The sequence below is a fragment of the Centroberyx gerrardi genome, chromosome 15 (assembly GCF_048128805.1).
Source record: "Centroberyx gerrardi isolate f3 chromosome 15, fCenGer3.hap1.cur.20231027, whole genome shotgun sequence".
Taxonomy (NCBI): domain Eukaryota; kingdom Metazoa; phylum Chordata; class Actinopteri; order Beryciformes; family Berycidae; genus Centroberyx; species Centroberyx gerrardi.
The window spans coordinates 8,309,326-8,329,584 of record NC_136011.1 but is presented as its reverse complement, the minus strand read 5'-3'; the positions used below and the strand labels follow the sequence as shown (position 1 = coordinate 8,329,584).

The following is a 20,259-nucleotide window of genomic DNA, read 5'->3' as shown; positions in this document are numbered from 1 at the left end:
GTATGAATTTAGATGTGGTCTGATGAACAGCACGCAGCTTGAAATTCATACATTTGCAAGCAACTTGCAGTGTGTGGACTGTTGAGAAAATGTGCATCAGGCATCTACGTGTTGACATGTTAATTTATTTATTAAAACAAAAATGCATGATGACTAAAAGTTAAACAGAGTGAAAATAGAAACATACAATACCAATTACAACAACAAGAACATAATACAAATAATAATAATAATGATGATCATAATAATAATCGTAATAATAAATACAGCAATTTGTGTCATCAGTTGTTGAAACAGCTTCCATGCACTCCGCCCTCTAAATACTAAATCTCGGTAATTCCAGTTACAGTATCAGAGAAATTTCCCGCTTTCCCAGCTGGAAATAACTACTTGTGCGCTCAAAACTTTGATATGTGTGACAGCACTTGAAGGCAGCATCACACCCTAATTTTTCCCAACATCCGGGAACCTCAGCTAACCAGTGTGTGGAAACTGGGTAAGGAGGGCAGGGGAGAGCAGTGGAAAGGCGAACTGATGACAGCTGTCAGTGTGGACAAAAACGCTCTCAATCTTTGAAGAGAAGGGGAATGGCTCTCTGATAAACCACCGGGAGAAAAGGGACTACACCTTGGAAGTATCGAGGTTGCTTTGAAGGTTCGGCGAGGGTATATTTTTTGGGGGGGAAATGTGACGTGAGGATCAGTGCCAGTTTACCCTGTCTCTCAGGAGAAGTCGAGGTTAGCCCCGCTTGCTAACCAAGCTAGCCAGCTAAATTAGTCAGCTAGCCTCGCGTCCCAGGGACTGTCTTCTGTGTTGGGGGTCATTGCAATTGAAAGGACATGTCTGGATATTTCTCATTATTTTCTAAGCTTTAGATTCAGCGGAAGCAGAGTAAGAAACCTTATCGTTAGAGAATGTAACTTTTCAGTGGTAATTCGGGAGGTAACGAGATGCTAGTTAGCTAGCTCACCAGTGAGCTGGCTAACCCTAGTTAACGTTAACAGGCTGGTGTGTCAGCTAACGCTAACGGAGCAGTTCAGTTGTGTCATTTAACGTTACATCTGATAGAGTCACTAGCTGAGCAAACTGTTTATTATTAGTGGATGGAAAACTTTAGACGGAATGTCCGAGTTGATATTTCTATAGTTGAAGTAGGTTAATTGGCTAGCTGGTTCTAACGGATTTGAAGAATCATAAGTTACCCATTAAGTAGCTAGCTAACTCGTTTGAGAGCTGGTCAGTCTGGTAACTTGAAATTGTGAACCCATGGGGGTTTGAATCATCTAACGAAAGCCAGGATAGCTCATCAAATACCTGTCTTGCACTGGTCCAGTGACTCAGCCTGGGTCCTTATCTGGGCGTTTTCTTACCTATCAGTGCCAGTAACGTTAAGCTCCAGTAAACTGCAGTGCTCTTTTTTGTCTAGAAAAATTGGTCTCTTAACCAGCAAATTAACGTTAATTTTCACATGACTTGGCTGTCCATCAAACACAGCTACCGTTACTTGGCTGATGAGGAATGTTATTATGCCAACTGTTAAGCCTGTTAGTGAACATCCAGGAATTCAGATGAGAATTCAAATGAGATATAGTTTAACGTTAGACTAATCTAAGATAATAACTTAATAGCTGTCTTGTAATAGTAATTTATGATCAACCAAACACTGATTTATGAGGTTGCATTGGTCTTGTATGACACATTTTACAGCTGGTTCATGTCAGCTACAAGTGTTTATCCAAAGCCCTTATAGGAGCCAGACATGAGTGTCTGTGGCAGTTTGTTGTTGCAGGAATGGAAGTAGGAGATAGGGAGTGTGCTTTGTTAGTGAGATGAGTGAGAATAAAACCCGGCACAACAAAAAGTGGTTAAAATTGGAGACATGCATGCATTGCTAACTGAAATTTATGATTGCTATTCTTAACATATTTGTTGTATGTATGTTTGTTCTGTTTTGTTTTAGAAGGAGGAATTGTCACTCAGACACCTTTGTTGTTTGTTTCTAGGTGTTTGCATACTCTCTTGTTTATATTTTGGCCTTAAACATCATTGGTGGAGCTGCAGTTTCACAGGCGACATGGGGACACCAGGTTCTGGTAGGAAGCGTGCCCCTCTTAAAGACCGGTTCTCAGCAGAGGATGAGGCCTTGAGTAGCATTGCCCGGGAGGTAAGTTCATTCGCCATCAGAATATACACTGTGTTTGTTTGTTTGGTTGGTTGTTATTTTGCTTGCAAATACACCCTGTGTGTTTTTTATTGTTTTCGGGATCTTATTGGGATGAACCTGATCTTCAGACTTTAAAGCTGAGATGCAACAGATTGGCAGATAATCATGTGTCAAACTATAGGTTTGTTACTAAGTTCTCTGCAGAGCTATCATGCAACAACATGGAAGTAATATTTACATGCATACATGTGTATGGTGTTGGTATTGATTGCCAGTTGCCACAATTCGATAGTAGTAGGGTATCGTTCACTTAGCATTCATGTCACTCCAGATTGTATCCTCTCTACTTTCCTCCACCTGGACACTTTTACCACCTATTGACCAGTGCATGCACTATATGAAATAATGGATTTCATCATTTAGATCATGTACTTAATCAAAATGTGAACACCCATCCTTATACTCAACCAGAGACAAGAGGATATGCTAAATCTATGATTATTGAGGAGGCATGCTACCATGTTGATTTGAAGTGTAGGGGTCAAAGAAGCATTAAACATCAGCTGAAGTGAATTCAGCAAATGGGCCTCTGAGGCATATACTTATATGTGGATATTCAGGTTCCGCTAGTCAAATGCCTCAGCCCAAGCGAGTGGAGACAGCTGGTTTGGACCACAGAGAGATTGACTTGACTTGTAGCGTTTTAGCTTGGTGGGGTGGGGGGGGGCAGAGGAGTGAAGCTGCCTGGCCTGTAACGACTTGCCCTGGGATTATTCCATTTTGTTCAACTGCAGGGTTTCCATTCCTTTGCTTTTTTTTCAGAATCGGGTGGGTGAAAACATGTAATGCAAGGCCAGTTTTCTGCAGGTTGAAAATTGGCCTTGCATTACATGTTTTCACGTTTTCAAATAAATTTAGCACTCTTATGTGCCCCCTTTTGTTTCCTTGTTTGGCATAGATTAAATAGTAAGTAGTTTTTCTCTTTAAGGTTTCTGATCCACTTGAATGATTTCTTGCCATTTTTAGGAAGAAATGTAACACTGAACAGATCAGCCTTTCCTAGAAGTCTCAATAGTTGCCTTGATCTAGTTGAAGAATGTTTCATCCGTGCCCTGTGAAAGTTGTGCAGTGCCTCATACTTGGGCACTAAGCACAAGGCTCCATTTGCTCTCTTTATAGTCATGCAGGCCGATCATAGAAACATGAGTCATCTGACCCACCCAGTCAGGTTCTAAATGAATCTCTTTCTGGAGCAAACCAGAGATTGGATCAACTGTGCAGGGAGTTCATGAGGTCAATCTGTAACCTGTCACACATCACCATCTACACAAACAAATCTTCAAAACACAGCAGCTTCTGCCTCATGGTGTCTGTGCCTGGCTAAGAGAGGCTAGAACCTGCCTGCCTGCCTGTGCTTGGCACGGTTCACTGCTGAGAAAGACTGTGAATTTGAGCCTGCACTATCACCAGCCCAGCAGCCTCCTTGCATTACTGAGCAGTCAGTCCTTCTAAATACCAGCAGCTTGCTTACAAATCTGACCGTGGCCAAGCATTAGAATTAGATGATCATCTCATACTTATTGCCCCTGAGATTAGGATCTAAAGGAGCTAATGGTATTTGAACAAGGAAATCACTGACTGCAGTGATACATTGGGGGTGTGTTTGTGTGGGAGGGGAAGCTATAGTTCATAGTCCATATGATTTCATTGTCATTCTAGTTTGTAATATCAACAAGACGCTGTTGAAATGGAAAGTGTCCCACTGGCTTTTTCCACATACCGTTAGAACATTAGAAGTCTGTTAAGGCCTCTCACTGGCTAGAGAGAGCAAGCCACATATTACAGTTTCTTTCGGTAACTAGACGCTTCAGTGGCTGCTGTGTTAGGACTGACAGTTAGATCCAGCTTTGGCCCCAGTGATAAAGCAAGTTTTTTAACAGCTCCTGTAATATATATTTCATGTAATAGCCTAAAATATGGTTTGTTAGTTTTTTGTCAGTGTTCCAGTGGAAACACTAAGCAATCAACATTGTCAAGAACCAGTCTAATGGTGTAATTGTAATGTTGCAACAGAGACTCAAAGGTTAGGCTAGTCGTTTGCATAACATAGACCAGTCTAGTGCACCCCGAGTGAGCCTATGTACTGTACAGCCTTGTTTTTCAAGAATGAACATCTTTTGTTAAAGCCAGCTATCAGCCTATAACCAGTTTATAGAAATAGCCAGTAAGCTTATTTCCCAGTTATTAAAAGCCTGAGTATCAAGGAATATGCCAATATTGGCCACAATACCGAGCCATGGAAATACCCCGGTTTGCTATTTTTTTCGTTGCAGTCTGTGCAAGTTCTGTTTCCATTTGGAATATTCTGTTCATTTATTCTGTTTATTCATAACAGGGACACTTGTGATGTGTGAAGATGCATATAAACATCCCAATTTTTTTACCTTAACTGAAAGATAAGCTTGTATTTGGAATACTCTGTATGTACACACACTCGGTGTCGGCGTGCTCCAGGTGATCTCATGGTAGAGTACTGGACCCTCACTGCCCACAGTGCTGGAGGTGTGTATGATGGTGCAGTTCTGCTGCTGCTCAGGTTACCCCTCCAGTCCCATGATGTGGCTGCCGGGGAGCTGGGGCCGGATGGGCAAGGCTATAGATAGGACAGAGACAGAGAGCTCAGCTGTGCTGCTGTGCAGAGCAGGTCATACTGTCAGACAGCTCAACAGGTGCAGAGCACGGGGCCAGCCGTCTCTCTCGCTCACTCATTTGCTCTCTCTCCTCATGCACTCACACACCATCGCAACTTTACCTCCTCAACCTTGCACAAAAACACAGCGCAACAATGTATGATTTGTTCTAGGCTTAAGGCTGTATGTGACAAAGGATGACCATCAGTTGCTCACACAAGCAAATAGAGGAGTGAGTATTGACAGGCTTCAAAATCACATAGAGAATTGGCTGATCCTTATTGAGGGCAGCAGCCCCAGGAGATGGCTAATGATGACTTCTGACAGATGCTTGCAAATACTGTTGGGACATCCAATTATGAAAATGCTCCACATGGCACGTACATCTGCACAATAGTGCTTAGTGAAAAGTGCTTTTCTTGGGTTTGGTATTTTGATTTAGTTTTAGAAAACATATCTTTTGTTTATTTTTTGAATGATAAATTCACACGATAAAAGTACTCAGAATCATTTGCTAATATTTTATTAATTCCTTTATTCACAATGATAAAATTTAAGTTGTATATATTGGCTATACAATACATGCTTTTTTTTTTTTATTCAATGACCATCATCTAACCTTACTCATCTCAGCTTTGCTCAGGCTGTAGCATCTGGTCTCATGTTTTTCACTCATCATCTTGGGATGTTAACATAAACTAGCTTATCATTGTAACACAAGATGGTTATTATGCTCCTATACAACTAAAAACTATAGAGCCTATCCAGCTGAACACAGGTGGCTTCTTCTTTATAACCGACCCACAAGAGTTTTTTCCTGTTTTTATATTTTTAGAGCAGGTTTTTTCTGACTAGGTTAAAAATTTACTTGAACACCACAAAGATACATTCTCACTACAAATGAAGTGCTCCAAAAATAATAACATAAAAATGCAAGTAAGTGAACTGACAGCCATCAGTTTGCATAGTTTTTTAAAAGACATAAAGGAACCTGAATTTTGGTTGATTGTTCAGCGCTATTGTAAAACAGTGTTTTTTCCACTCCAGGCTATTATTGAAACAGGAATCAGCCGTACCCACAGGCCCTCCATTCTGGCAGTGCTGATAAGCGTTTGCTGGAATGTTGACAATGTTTGTGTGCAGCCAGATACTGTACACACAGTATTTATGGACCTATCTTTTAGTTAAAGATAAAGAGTTGGGCTTCATGTGCTCCAAGTGTGCCATTCTTTGTGGGTGGGATGTTTAGTTTCAGAGCACGTTTGCTAATTAGGAATATGGAGGTGAGGAAGGGTAGTGTACGTAGTCACTGGTGTCATGGGCCTCGTCAGGGCTGTGTAGGGGCTTGCCTAAATTAGACCCTGCTGCTGAGGTACCCTGCAAAATTAGCCCCTGTTCATATTCTGACTCAGTTGGGGGCAAATTGTGTAATGGCTCCTCTCACTTTTCACCCAAGAACATTTGAAAAGGCAGCATGGTTTGTTGCTTAGCTTAGCTTTGGACTTGTTTGTTCAATAATGTGTGCTTCTCTTTAACAGCAAATAAGGGCAAGCTAGTTAGAAGTTGCGAAACTGCCTCCATGATGTTTACTGACTGAAGAGAACTAAACTGTATTGAGGCACAGTTTATCCTCTCTTGATACTTCTTCGTCAGTTTGTTTGTTCACTATTGACATTTTCCCCATGAGGTCCTTAAATTAGCCTCCCTGAAACTGATGGTTAGCACATGTTGCTGGTGATGAGGCATCCCAGGCACTCACTCTGGACTGGATTATAGAGCTGTGACTCACGGGGGAAACTGGTCAACCAGGGCACACCATACTATATGGGCTCTGAAGAGAATTTATGATGTGCAGTGTGTTCGTCATTCATTCTTATTAATAGCTTATTTTCTTTGGAGTGAACTACATTGTTCCTAGTGGGGATACCACAAAATTTATGCACAATGACTCTCTGGTCTGCATTTGTGAATATTCAGTTGTTCTATGAAAAGCATTTAAATGGCAATATTGACTATTGCAATTTCCAAATCATTTGTTATCAGCAGGTGAGGTGTTACCTAAACAAAGTATTCTGATGCTGTGCAGAATTCCTATCCTACAAGTCAGTTTGCATATCGGTGAAATCAAAGCCATTCCTAATCATTAGCATCTCATTTTTTAAATCCTTTATTTTTTTTACATTCAAGTGCTAAAAAATAAATTACAATTTGCAATATTCAGCAAAACAACAGTGTTTTGTTTTTCCAAACCATGCAGCCCTACCATAAAGTCAGTCTCATCGTCAAAAGGTTGGTTCTCTAGTTTCCAGCTTAGGGACGGAGTTGGGCTCTCGCAGGCCTCAGCAATAACACTTGAGCCTTCCTCTCTTGTCCCCAAATAGATTGATGTGAATACTACTGTGTGATGTTGCTTTTTTCCATTAAGTGACGATCTTATCCCGTTCCTTGTGTTTTTGTTCCTTGCACACCCCCCTTTGCTGGGCGGGTCCCTAGAGAAAGGCACCTCTGCCAGTTTCCTTTCATGGCTAACAAGTGTATTCATGTTGTGTCCCACAGGCGGAGGCGAGGCTGGCAGCTAAGAGGGCGGCTCGGGCGGAGGCCAGGGATATCCGAATGAGGGAACTTGAACGGCAACAGAAAGAGGTATATAAAGCAAACTGGAACTGACAGCAAAGATGTACAGTAACATTATTTAACCCAGTGAATGAGCCAAGTTGCTCTGTAACTTCTTCTGCTCCCAATATAGACCTAGGTTGAACCTGGAAATCGGCCACTTCCTCTCTTCTATTCTCATCTATATCTTCATTTGTTTGTTTGTTTGTTTAACAGGGACACTGGGCAATTACATTAATTCCCCCAGAGTTTGCAAACAGTTCATCTTCATCTAATCCCTAGACTGGTGCAGAGGACCTACTCGGCGTTACAGCCAAAAAGCAACATTTAGATTCATCTAATAGTTCATACACAAAAATACACACAGTGAAAGAAAAATGAAAGTGCTGCATGTCCACAGATCAAACCATATTGTCTATTCTTAAAGTAAATGTCACCCAGATGTTTCACTACTTTCTTGCTTCCATGGTTTCTTTGAGCATCATGTGACTTGAGTGAAAGTGTGATTAAGTGTGTGTTTTCCCTGGCACTTCCTCCTTCCTCTGTCCAGCACTCTTACCGCTCGTCCAGCAGTGGCAGCAGGAAATGGGGTCAGATCCACCAATGGATGGTAGGCCAGCGAGAGAGTATCGCAGCCTCTCGCTCTACTAACACAGCTTGCTGTGTGGGACTGAGCCCCAGTCAACCCTGACCGTTTACCTAGACCTGACTCACTGACTGCACTGTACCTCACTGAGGAAATATGCCTCTGCATTGTGTTTGCTTTGGAGACACCGTAATCGGTGACTGTGTGTGTATTTGTAGAGCAGGCTTTGGCCACTGGCTTTATTTAGGGTGAGTGACTCTGCATGTAAGAAGGTGGTTTGGACCTTTTTCTGTATTCTTCCAACTACTTTTGAAATGATTAATTGTTTTGAGGTGCCATTTTTGCATGGAATTAATCTATGGTGTATCAACACAATGAAGAGAAGCAGACATTTTTAGTGTGCGAAGCTCTTTTACCTTTTTAAGAGAGAACAGATATAACAATGTATATGAGCTGTTCTTATGTATAGTATTAATCTTGATGCTGCGCTTAAAAGGGGTTACATATTTGAGCTTGTTCATGAGATCCGTTTGGTTATAAACATGAATGTTTTGCATGGTTCTGGCTTTGCATAGCAACTGTTTGGCGTTGCAGTGATCTTGTTTCCTCCTGTGATCGAGCCTCTCTACTTTCACTCTTCCACAACTTTCCTCTCTGTCTCTAGGCTGACACAGAAAAGGCCAGAACCTCTAGTAGTAGTAGATCCAGCAGCCGTCATCACCGGGTCTGTATACCCCCACACTTCCTCTTTGTCTGTCTGTATTTCCTTTCTTCTTTCTCCTTTAATCCTTTCTCTCATGACCCATGTTCCTCTCTGTCTGGTTTTCTGCTACGGTTCTATGTTTCCACATCAACAGGGGCTGGATGATGATGTCACGTCAGTCCGCAGCTACAGGGTGTGTACATAACTGCCTGTTAACAAGATGCCCGCTCTTTATATTTAGCCCTATTATTAAGGCGGTATAATGCCACTCAGAAGGGCACACCGATGTGTGAAAGCCATTGTTCTTGTTAGGAAAGCACTTGTTGACTCATGGCTAATTAAGAGATTGGGTAAAATATTTGTTGTTCTTGGTCAGTGTTCATTTAAGCCATATCATAATTCAGCTTTCCTAGAGAAGCCTGATGTTTGGCTTTGTCTTTTCTTGTTTGAAGTCAACCACTTCATCAGTGCGTGACTTGGGCTCTCAGAAGAGCCGTTCCAGCTCTCGTAGAAAAGACCTGATGGTGCGTTGTTGTGTGTGCATGTGTGTGTGTAAGCATATGTATATGAGGGATAGGCATTGTAAACTCAATAGAAGACATGGATTTTTGGCATGCAACCAGGAATTAGCTAGCTTGATTGTTCTGAACTGAACTAGCTTATGTCTTAAAGGATATGCATAATAACAAATGACTACTGTAAGATATACAGTGAGAAGCAAAGATATTTAGACAAACCTTGCTTTAGCACTATATTCTAGTTCTAGTTATATTCTATACTTCAAGTTTATATAGCCTTCATCACAAAAGCATGTCTCAAAGCACTTTACAGAGAACGAGCCTCCCTAGATCTAACTAAAAACAAATTCTTTGCTTGGTCAGTTGTTGTGTTGGATGAAGTCAATCAGTATCAATATCCAGTTAACCTATCTAACCTGTACTAGACATGCAAAGTGGATGGTTTAAATTGTGTTTTACCAATATAGACCTAACATTCATTTGGAGTGTTATTTTGCAAGCACGTCCTAACCGTCTGCGTTCAGAGCTTCTCAGATGTTTGATCTTTTTATGATGATAATGCCCGTGACTCCTGTTCTCTTCAGTCTGACGGCCTCTCCACTACCTCCTCCCTCAAGAGTTCCCGCTCTACTGTATGTACCTATGTGATAAGCATCTATTGATCACTGCTGCTACGCTTTTCTTGTAGTCCTTTTGTCTCATTTTAGTTTTTTGACATTTTTCTCTGGGGCAAACAGAGTTCTGTGTACAATGACCTGCATGGCCATAAAAAGACTTCATCCAGCTCCTCCAGGAAGGACCTGCTGGTCAGTGTACTCTCCTCAGTGTTGGTGTCCCTGGTGCAGCCTCTAGCATGATGGCAGTGTGCACTATTTGTCAGTGGCTTGCAGTGGTGTTTTACTGTTGATTGGCCGTATCGTAATAGGATTGATCAAACAGTGTTGAATGATATTGACATTATCTGTAATTTAGATTAGGCCATGACACACCTTGAAAATAAACTTTGTTATTTCTGTGTTCGTTTGTGGTCATACCACATTGCTACTGTTCCAGACTGGACTGTACCATGATCAAAGGAACTACACCAGCCTAACGAAGACCAAACCACCACCTCCTGCTTCCACTTCCTCCTATCAGCCACGGGTCGGTCCCCCTTTCAACGCTGTCCTACTTCTAGCCCTGTTCTGCATAGGCTAAAGCGGTTGAGGGCCACTCAGTTGAACTAAAGCCAGTTAAAGCAATAAATTTTTATCTAGATGTTTTAGTTTATTGGCCATATAAATCCCCAGACAGATGGATATTGTGTTCCACACAGTACTAGTTTGTGTGCCACAAAAGCATCAAAGCAAAGAGAGAAACATGGTTTTGCAGCTAAGTGTAAAAATGTTCCCAGAATGAGGTCGAAGAAGTTAGAAGTGGTAGAAAGCCAAAGTTGACTTTTAGAACAAGATGTCTGTCTACTCCAAAACTGTTTTTTTATGATCATTTGAATTCATGTAAATTACCTCCTGACCGACAAAGCTGGTGCTTCACCAGCATTAAAACAATCGACAGGGACAGTGCCACCACACCTCACTTCTGCTCTGAACACGCCTGGCTGAAGGCCCTAATGTTACAGGGTCAGAGAAACATTCATCCTGTTTCCTCTCTCTGCATCTCTTTAATCTGTCTCCACCTCTCAGTCTCACTACAGCTTTCCTCTGTACTCTAAACTGACATTTCCCTGCTGCCCTCCCTTCCGACAGGCCACCACCTCCTCGTCCTCCACCCCTGGCACGGGGCTGTCGCGCAGCTACAGCATGGTCAGTGTCTGCCCACTGGATGGGCAGAGCCTCACTGCATGCCTCCAGTTACCTTCAGAAGTAGACCTGCCCCCCTCCCTCACTGCTACATACATCTGATAGGATGCCCAGGGTGTTTGGGACTGCTTATATTTAGCTCCTAGACACTCTGGGCACTTGGTGGGGCCAGAGATTTGTGCTCCACTTTGATAAGACAGGGGCTTGTGTCAAGCCAGTGCTTTTTCTATAGAACACTGAAAGAAACGGCATACTTGATATGGGAAATACCCACAGAGGATTTCTGTTTTTAGTGCATGGGGCAGAGAAAGTGATTGTACTCAGCCTACTTAGCTAGGATGACTAAGATTTATGCTTCCTCTCGTGTTTTGCTGAGTCCTGCATTGTCTTTCACGTGTGCCCTCAGGCCTCTATTCACGACGACACTGGTCTTTATGGCTCGGGCTACAGTTCAAGAGCTGTAAGTCTTCTCTGTGTTTGTCAAACAGAGTTCCAACAACGTCACCACCACAGCGGCCCATGTTGTGCCTGTGGCCTGACGTCTGTCTTCATGTTAATCCTGTGTCTTGTCCTCCTCCCCTCCTCAGCCCTCTGAATACAGCTGGTACTCCAGCTCCACTCGCAGCAGCCCTGTGGTGAGCTCCCTAAAAACCACCTCCACCCTGCATGCTGTCAGCTAACACCACATATAGACAGCCACTGCTAACAGGCCGCCCCCTGCACCCTCTCCGCACCCTGCCTCCCTCCACCTAGGGACACCGTAGATTACTAGCTATGGCCTGGTTTAGGGTACAGCATCATTGTCATTTTACCTTTAAAGTTTGTGAATTAAGAGTTCCTATTGCAATGCTGTGCAGGCAAAGATGTTGTTGTAGGGTCATCGTTTCTGAATTAGTTCCAGTTGCTGCATTTGACAAAGTGATCCTAATTGCATGAATTGGAGTTACTTATAGGGTTACGGTCATTGGAGTAATCCAATAATCCGTTTATTACAGAGACTGCTAGTGCGGTTTTATCAATGAGTGTGAGTGGTGTGTGTGTGTGTGTGTGTGTGTGTGTGTGTGTGTGTGTGTGTGTGTGTGTGAGAGAGAGAGAGAGCCTTGTGCATGTGGCTAGCCTCTATTACTTGGGATCCTTACTCTGTGTGTGCGTGTGTGTACTCCTCTCAGTCCTCCTCAGACGATGACTCTGTCAGCACTGTGTCCCAGGACCGCTTCAGCAGAGGCCGCAGGGACAGTGTGGTGAGCTACAGGGAGACGGAGCTGTAGTCCATCTAGGACTGTTTCATGCTGTTCATTCACAGTACTCTCTTGAGTCTCCTTGCTGTTTGTTAATTGTAATGTTGGTGATCTAGGAATTTCAACTTTGTCAACTGCTCTTACTGTGTTGCTGTGGGTAAGAGCATCAGCTAAATGCCTTAAAATATAAATGTTAAAAGTCTTGAAGTGATCGTAGTCATCTTTTCTGGCAGTATTTGTAATTCTTTTTGTTCCACCCTTTGTCTCTCTCTGATGATTTTTACTCTTTGCTCCTCCATTGTTCTTTGTAATTCTGTCTCCATCTCTGTCCCCTTCACCCTGTGTGTGTGTGTGTGTGTGTGTGTGTGTGTGTGTGCTGAGCAGTCATCTGACTTCTCGGACATTAGTGAGTCGGCTGCTGACTATTTCAGCCGCTCCAACCGAAGGGGCAGTATTGTGTCTGACCTCGATGATCTGAGCATTCCAGATCTGGATGCTGTAAGTGTCTAAGCCTAGCTCACAACGGTGCGCTGCTGAATGCACTGCAACACGGATGATGAATGACTTCTCTAATAATAAGTGATGCATGATAAAAAGTGACTTGGTTTTCGAAACACGTCTCACAGCCTGCGTTTTCCACGGATGAGCTCATCAGTGAGTAGGTTAATATGAGCGTACTTAAAGTGGTTTTGACTGTGGTGCTGTCTAACAGCATGAACTTGAAAATAGAAGTGTCTTTTTTTTTTTTAATGTAGTGGTGTGATTTACCTGAGTGTTTCATTTGTTCTTTCATCTGTTCTTGTTTGGTTGTCAACTCTGTGTGATCTGTGAACATGCAGCAGGTATCCCCCACTCAAATTAACTCCTGGACTAACTCCTTGATTCACAGAGAAAGAGCAGCTCCTAGCATGGCCACATTTGGACGCATGTTCCTCGCAATACACTGTGCATTTCATTTTATAATATTTCTTCTCTTTCTTTTCAGCTGGATGAAAAATGTGACAAGCAGTATTCAGACTACAGTCGGGTGAGTGCAACATTATTCCACATTCTTACTTTCTCCATTTAAAAACCTTCACTGAACACCAAACGGGTCTCAAGCTTATGAGCTTGTTAGCTAGTTTGTCAAGTTTATGAGCTGCAGCTCTGCACCTGACAATGGAGCCGCATCTCTCTGAAGGAGCTGAGCAGGAGAGGATCAGTTAAGAGCCCAGCGGTGTCAGATGGCGGTGTTGAATGACATTTCGGAGTTGTGTTGCGTCGTGCTATGCTGTGCTGTTTTGTGTTTGTCTGACCGGAGCTCTGTGGCACTTTGTGTTCCCAGCCATCCTCCCGCTGTGCCACCCCGGGCCTCTCTGCTGCCACCCTGGCATCCCTGGGCGGCACCTCTTCACGACGGGGCAGCGCAGACACCGGTAGCGTCATTGACCCCGACACGAGTCTGAGTGAACTTAGGGTAAGGTGTACATACACAGTGTCACCTTTCTGTATATGTGACTGAACGACCTGATGTTAAATGCAAGCTTTTTCTCAAGCATATGAAGTATAATTTTATTTGTTTCAGCAATAGTTGTTGGTTATCATCATCATGCTGAAATCCATATAAACTATGTTGTATGTATGAGCCATTTATGTAAACATCTGTGTCTTCTGCCTTTGAACCACCCACAGCTTTGTCTCTGTTGTGACCTCCCTCCTATTCTAAATGTCTGGTTTAACAGTTTTTCTTCATATATGCACGGGAGGACTGGATGTGACATGTGTCCTGTGAAGCTATTCCTTATGTCTGGGTGTGCTGGTCATGTGTATGCCAGCTGGACTGTCTTTGAGATGCCAGCACGGGTGCTCTGTTATCTCTCCTTGATAATCCCCCCCACCCCTCTGATGCCCCAATTCACCCCGACCATTCCTTTCATCTGCTCTACAGGATATCTATGAACTAAAGGACCAGATTCAGGATGTAGAGGGGCGATACATGCAGGGGCTTAAAGAGCTGAAGGTAGTGGGGCTTGAGCTCACAGCATGCCTTCTCATGTCCTCTGGGAGCCGTATGGCGTCACTAACCCCCCCCCTGCCTCCCCACCCCCACCCCTCTGCACCCCTCCTGTAACTCCTAACACCACAGCCACTTCTGTATGGGCTCCCAGTCTGAATGGCGTAATGATCCTCCTTTTGCATGATCTTCCCTCACTTCCCCTTTTTTCCGATCCAACTCACTGGTTGTGGCCTGGAATGAACGCACTCCCAAAATCCTACTAGTTCTCTCAGTTGTAAGAATGAAGAAGAGTTGTCACACTCCACCTGCTGGCAGATAGCTGTCATGGTTTGAATTTTGAGGCTCTTCTTCCAACCAGACTTTCATTGCCACAGTGTTGGATAGCCTTCTGGTTTGACCTCTGAAGTCACCCTAAATAGCTCACTGTTCTTTTAGGAAGTACACTGTATGTTTTGTTGACAAAAGTAGTTTACTAACAAACCTGACTCTTGGCTTGTCCTTGGTAGATTTTGATACAGCTGGAACACCTTAGTGAGAATTCTTGCTTCATCATCTTTTCGTTTCCTGGTTTCATTAGTAGTTCTCTCTTTCAGATCCCTTTTTTCCACCAATGCCTTGTTTCACACCTCAAAGTGATTCAATGCATTGTTATGCGGTTAGTTTCGTCACTTGTACATCACAGATTAGTCTAACATGGCCTGTTTGAGATGAACAAATTGGAAAAAAACAATCATTCTAGGGATTTGTTTATGCCCCTCCGCTCCCTCCCCATCTTCCTGACCTTAAAGTTCAACATAAAAGAAAAGGCCTAAATATGTGCCGTATTCTCCACATTTAGTTTTGCTATAAGGCTCCCTTGTGTTTAGTGTGTTACAAAAACTTTTTAGTATCAGACAGCCCACCTGATGCATGTAGGCAGGTGAGCTGTGCCTTAAAATCAGTCCACTCTGTTGACTTACATGCACCCCCCCCCCCCCCCCGTCAGGAGTCGCTTGCAGAGGTGGAGGAGAAGTATAAGAAAGCCATGGTATCGAACGCACAGCTGGACAACGACAAAGCCAACCTCATCTACCAGGTGGACACACTCAAGGACGTCATAGAGGAGATGGAGGAGCAAATGGCAGAGATGAAGAGGGAGGTGGAAGACAAGTCAAAGGTGAAATATGAATCGATAAGGATAACGGTTACGCCGACTGGCATTCTGAAGCCTATGATCATGTTTAATCACTTGTCAGAATTATAGGTAAATGTTCAAAATGTTTGCGTGGAGTGGTTGTGTCTCACAGGTTCTGTCTCTTTGGTTTCAGGAACTAGAAAGACAAAAGCACACGTGTACAGTCCTGCAGCACAAACAAGAAGAGTTAAAAGAGGGAATTCGCCAGAGAGATGAGCTTATAGAGGTATGGCTGCCCCTGCATTAGCAAAACAAGTTGTTTCTGGCGGCATGACCGCATCACGCCTCTATCCTGTCAACACCTTGAAAGGTGTTAGTGCCTCTGTGCAGGCTGCAGAGGAGGCTCCGTTCTTCAGTAACCTGATAAGGATTGATTGGCACCGGCCGGCCCCCAGCTCCTCTCACAGTCTGGTCCTCAACTCTGTCTCCCCTGACATTTGGCTCTCTGTTTCATTGTCTTTTCTGCTTCTCAACACTTTTATTCTGTCTCTCCAATTTCAGCCATTCGCAACATTTTCTCTTCAAATTAGTCTCTTTTCACCGTCTTTCACTTGTATAATGACTGTATTTACTGTCACCGCCTTTCCATCTTGCAGTTGTGTATTTTCATTTCTTTTGTCTTTGTTTCATTCTGTTTTTCCTCTTGTTCTTATCCTGTACTGTGTCCTCTTTTCACTGCTCAACACAACTCCAGGAGAGCCAGCGAATGCAGACTAAGTTAGATACCCTCACCAGAGAGGTGTTTGACCTGCAGGAAACGATAAACTGGAAGGACAAAAAGATTGGGGTAGGAGGTCTCAGAGGGGTGCTCTGGCAGAATATGAGAGGCAATAGACAGACATACTGCAGCCAATTAATTTACATTTTAATCAATCAGACCCAGTGGAAAAGAGAAACTCTGTTGCCTCTCATGTTGTAGCTGCATGATGGAGACCCTTTGACAAAAGCCTGTAGCTGGACCCATCCTAATTCACAGTTTGGAGCTTTGCATGTCCATTGACTATTACTGGACCACTAACATGGTTTTCAGTTTGGATGCTGTAGTCACAGCTAATAGTTTAAGTGTGTGGGCACTGTAAGGCTTGCTAAGGCTTGTCAGTGGATGGCCTGTGAAAGAAAAGTTAAGAATGTGTTTAGGCTTTGGTATGGAAACTATAGGAGAACTTTAGAATTAATATGTTGTCCTCATTTAGCATAAATGAATAATCCACATATTCTAGCATGGCATGCACTTTTCACCTGATCTGTTAGTGTGTCAAACAGTTGGACCCTTAGTGATGAAAGCATCATATTTTACTGGCACACAATGTAAAATTCCCCAAAATCATCTGCCCCCTTCCAAACTCTACATCAACAGTTCCTGTGTTCTACTCATCCTTTTAGCTTTTCCCTATAACAAAGTTGTGTTTTCTGTGGTTATTGTCTGCTAGCATGTAGCAGTGTCCAATGTCCCTGTCTGCCTGTATTTTCTTTATGTTTGTATGTCTGTTGTTGTCTTAATGCACACAATGTAAATTTGTGCATGGAAGATGTCTTGTCGCATGTGGTGTTGCATGTCTATCCAGCCAGTCTATCCAACTTCTCCTTTGCCTCTTGTCTCTCCCTCTTCCTCTTCCTCTCTTGTCTTCTCTCTCGTCTGTGTGGCCAGGCCCTAGAGAGGCAGAAAGAGTACTTTGATTGCATTAGGAATGAGAGAGATGAGCTCAGAGATGAGCTCGCTGACATCAAGGGGAAGTCCAAAGCAGGAGAGGTAGGTCACCCACAGACTGGGCACACAAGTCCTCACTGAAAAGAGAAAGTAGGTTAGAGGATCGAGTCGCTGGCCAAAGAACTACCCTGTTTTTTTTGGTTGGAAGCCAGCAATGCCGTCACTGCTGTTACACGCTGTACCTTGTAGTTTTGGCTTTTTGTTTTTCTTTCCATTTTGTTCTGTTGTATTCCCTATGCCAACATTTTGACTACTTGCTGGTTCTGCGTACCATAATATGGTCTCATGTTGATCTGTATTTAAAAACCATGACTGCAGGTCAGTTTACTGGTGGATTTAGGCTTTATACTGTCCAGTTTTTGCCAACAACTTGCCTGGAGCCACTCCTCAGTAATCTGTATCGTCTCCCCACAGAAACATGGCCTGGTCATCATCCCAGATGGCACGCCAAACGGGGATGTCAACCATGAACCTCTGTCCTCAGGGATCACTGTGGTCTCCCAGGAGGCCGCCCAGGTGCTGGAGTCTGCAGGAGAAGGTCCGCTGGGTGAGTCGCAAGACACTGTTTCTGCACAGAGGCAACCGACGCATTGGCAACGGTTACATGCCAAATATTTACTCTATCCAAACGAATTCCTTCCAAATGAACTGTTTACATGGATGCTCATTAAAGTGATCTGATAAAGGGTGTGATTACATGCACCAAAGCATGTAATCAGAATAAAAGTTTTTTGACGTGTAGTTGAATAATCCTGTGTTCTAGCATACCAAGATTCATCATGTGCTGCACACAATATTTGAGTTTCTGCTGTTCTTATTAAGCAGCAGTCTCAGCAGAATATACTCCCCCTGCAACCATTACACAGGATTATTCAATGCATGTCAGTAAAGTATAGAAACTCACTGGAAGTGGATGAACATGCGCTGAAAGAATATTATGTATTATGTATTCTAATCAAAGAAAGTAGTTGGTTTAAGCATTAACAAATATTGTCCCATTGAACAGATTTTCATCTGAATAAAATTTCATTTGGAATGGGCTAGTCTATTCTGTTTGAGGGGGTTACATGAGCCTTTTTTGCATTTTTTGGGGTATTATAGTGATTATTAATGGAATATTAGGCTGCATGTAAATCCAGCTATTGACTACTTGTTTTGTCTGCTTAATACAGCTGTTGTTGTGTGTTCATTGTTTGAATGTACCGTGTCCCTCTGTCTTGTAGATGTCAGGCTACGGAAGCTGGCGGAGGAGAAGGATGAGCTGCTGGCTCAGATCAGGAAGCTGAAGATGCAGCTGGAGGAGGAGAGACAGAAACATTCAAAGATAGACAGTGCGTACACAGACGGGGAGAGGATGGAGAACGGTACAGACCTACACTTCATTGAGATGCAGAGTGAGTCTGGTCCCCACCCTCACCTTATATACATTTACCTGCAGATTGCTTCACATGCAACTAACAAGCAATGATCACAAAATTTGAGAATAATACATTTTTTTTAAACATCTTTTTATTTTCAAACTCACTGGTCTCTGTTTCTCTCTATAGGAGATGCCAACAGACAGATGAGTGAATACAAATTCAAGCTTTCTAAGGCAGAGCAGGAAATGGGTACAATGGAACAAAATGTAAGTACTGAGAAATTTCCTTATCAACACCTTGCCTCAACTGTTTGTATACATGAAATGATAGAAACAGGATACGCATAGATCTGAAAAATCAGTTTCTTTGTGTGACTTGTTGTATGTCGCCACTTACTACTACTTGTATATCCGTGTCCAGATTAACAGACTTGAAGGGCAAGTGTCCAGGTACAAGGCAGCAGCAGACAACTCAGAGAAAGTAGAAGATGAACTAAAGGCGGAAAAACGGAAACTTCAGAGAGAGGTAAAGGGACAAAGACTTAACGTGCACGCTCTTCAACTAACTCGCTTCTTACAGTTTGAAGCGCCAGCAGACTGAGTATAACTTCTCCTTTTCTTTCCCCACAGCTGCGTACATCCCTGGATAAGATCGAGGAGATGGAGATGACCAACAACCACCTAGTAAAGCGCCTTGAAAAGATGAAGGCCAACCGGAACGCCCTTCTGTCCCAGCAGTGAGGCGAGACAGCATCACCACAGAAGCCCTTAAACTCGCACCTCAAGACCTTTGACTGCCATATTGCGTCTGGAGCACATTTCCATTTTTTTTTTCAGCTGTAACACTATAAGATGTGTAGCTAACCAAAAACACTTAAAAAAAACAAACACTTGTAGCGCAGGCAAAAAACGGAACTGTGTTTTTTATAAACCGTAAGCATTGGTTTTGTCTGGTAAGCCAGTGTCTTTGGAGGAATGACTCAGAAACTTAACTAATAAAAACCATAGAGTTGCTGGGAGATACATCTGAGGAAATTTCTCTACTCACTACTTAATTTTTCAAAGCTTTGTACTACATCATGTTATTCACGAGATTTTATTTCTCTCTGGCTGGGTGCTTGGCTGTACTTTGTTTTTTTGTTTTTTTTTGATAAGTTGCATGAATGAGTATAATGACTCTTTTAAACTGTTGAACCCTCACGGCTGCTCCGGCCCCGCACCTTCCCAGATCCCCTCACACAGTGAAGTGCCTTTTCACGCCTGGAGACTGAGGGTCTGCACCATTCAATGATCATTTTAACAGGTACAGAATAATGTATTTAAAAAGGTGCAGTCATTATTTGAAAATATATAGAACCGATTGTGTCTGCTGAGGTTTCATTGAATTGTTTTTCAAATAATATTTAAAAGATTTCTTGAAAATAAATGTGTAAATTACAGAACTGTACATACAATGTGAATCTTTGCTTGGTCATTGCATGACGCCATTTTCTTTCTTTTTTTTTCAAAACAGTACTTTGACAATGTGACGTATTGTTTATTAGTAGTCTAGTCAGCAAGTCTAACCTCTGTTTTACAAATGTATCATCCAATTTCAGAATATTTAATCTCGGTTCTTGTTTCTGGAAGACTCTTTGAACACTGGAGGAAAGCAGAAGCATGTCACTTCTTCCTCACCCTGGGTTTGCTTCTCCATCTTCACCACTTTCT

At 42.9% G+C, this 20,259-nt stretch overlaps 1 protein-coding gene across 5 annotated transcripts; it reads left to right on the top strand.

Moving 5' to 3' along the window:
• The first annotated feature begins 486 nt into the window (after window positions 1-486).
• lrrfip2 (leucine rich repeat (in FLII) interacting protein 2) lies at window positions 487-20,003 on the top strand. Of its 5 annotated transcripts, XM_078288735.1 has the most exons (27): window positions 487-654; window positions 2,004-2,164; window positions 7,411-7,497; window positions 8,018-8,077; window positions 8,718-8,777; window positions 8,911-8,949; window positions 9,209-9,280; window positions 9,859-9,906; window positions 10,012-10,080; window positions 10,328-10,417; window positions 11,020-11,076; window positions 11,480-11,533; window positions 11,661-11,708; window positions 12,243-12,314; window positions 12,696-12,809; window positions 13,297-13,338; window positions 13,636-13,767; window positions 14,239-14,310; window positions 15,293-15,463; window positions 15,615-15,707; window positions 16,176-16,268; window positions 17,130-17,231; window positions 17,604-17,736; window positions 18,413-18,583; window positions 18,737-18,816; window positions 18,971-19,075; window positions 19,180-20,003. In XM_078288735.1, the coding sequence occupies exons 2-27, from the start codon at window positions 2,075-2,077 to the stop codon at window positions 19,288-19,290; spliced, it is 2,265 nt and encodes a 754-aa protein (XP_078144861.1). In that variant the 5' UTR covers window positions 487-654; window positions 2,004-2,074; the 3' UTR covers window positions 19,291-20,003. The 5 variants fall into 5 exon arrangements, with proteins under 5 accessions (XP_078144861.1, XP_078144859.1, XP_078144860.1 ...); XM_078288733.1 differs by lacking the exons at window positions 9,209-9,280; window positions 11,480-11,533; window positions 16,176-16,268; window positions 17,130-17,231; XM_078288734.1 differs by lacking the exons at window positions 9,209-9,280; window positions 11,480-11,533; window positions 14,239-14,310; window positions 16,176-16,268; window positions 17,130-17,231.
• Window positions 20,004-20,259: the final 256 nt, after the last annotated feature.

Coding starts and splice junctions, on each gene's coding strand:
- lrrfip2 (XM_078288735.1), top strand. CDS start 2,075: ATGGGGACACCAGGTTCTGGTAGGAAGCGTGCCCCTCTTAAAGACCGG. Junction 8,778..8,910: donor CCAGCAGCCGTCATCACCGG/GTCTGTATACCC, acceptor CCACATCAACAG/GGGCTGGATGATGATGTCAC. Junction 11,709..12,242: donor CCACTCGCAGCAGCCCTGTG/GTGAGCTCCCTA, acceptor TACTCCTCTCAG/TCCTCCTCAGACGATGACTC.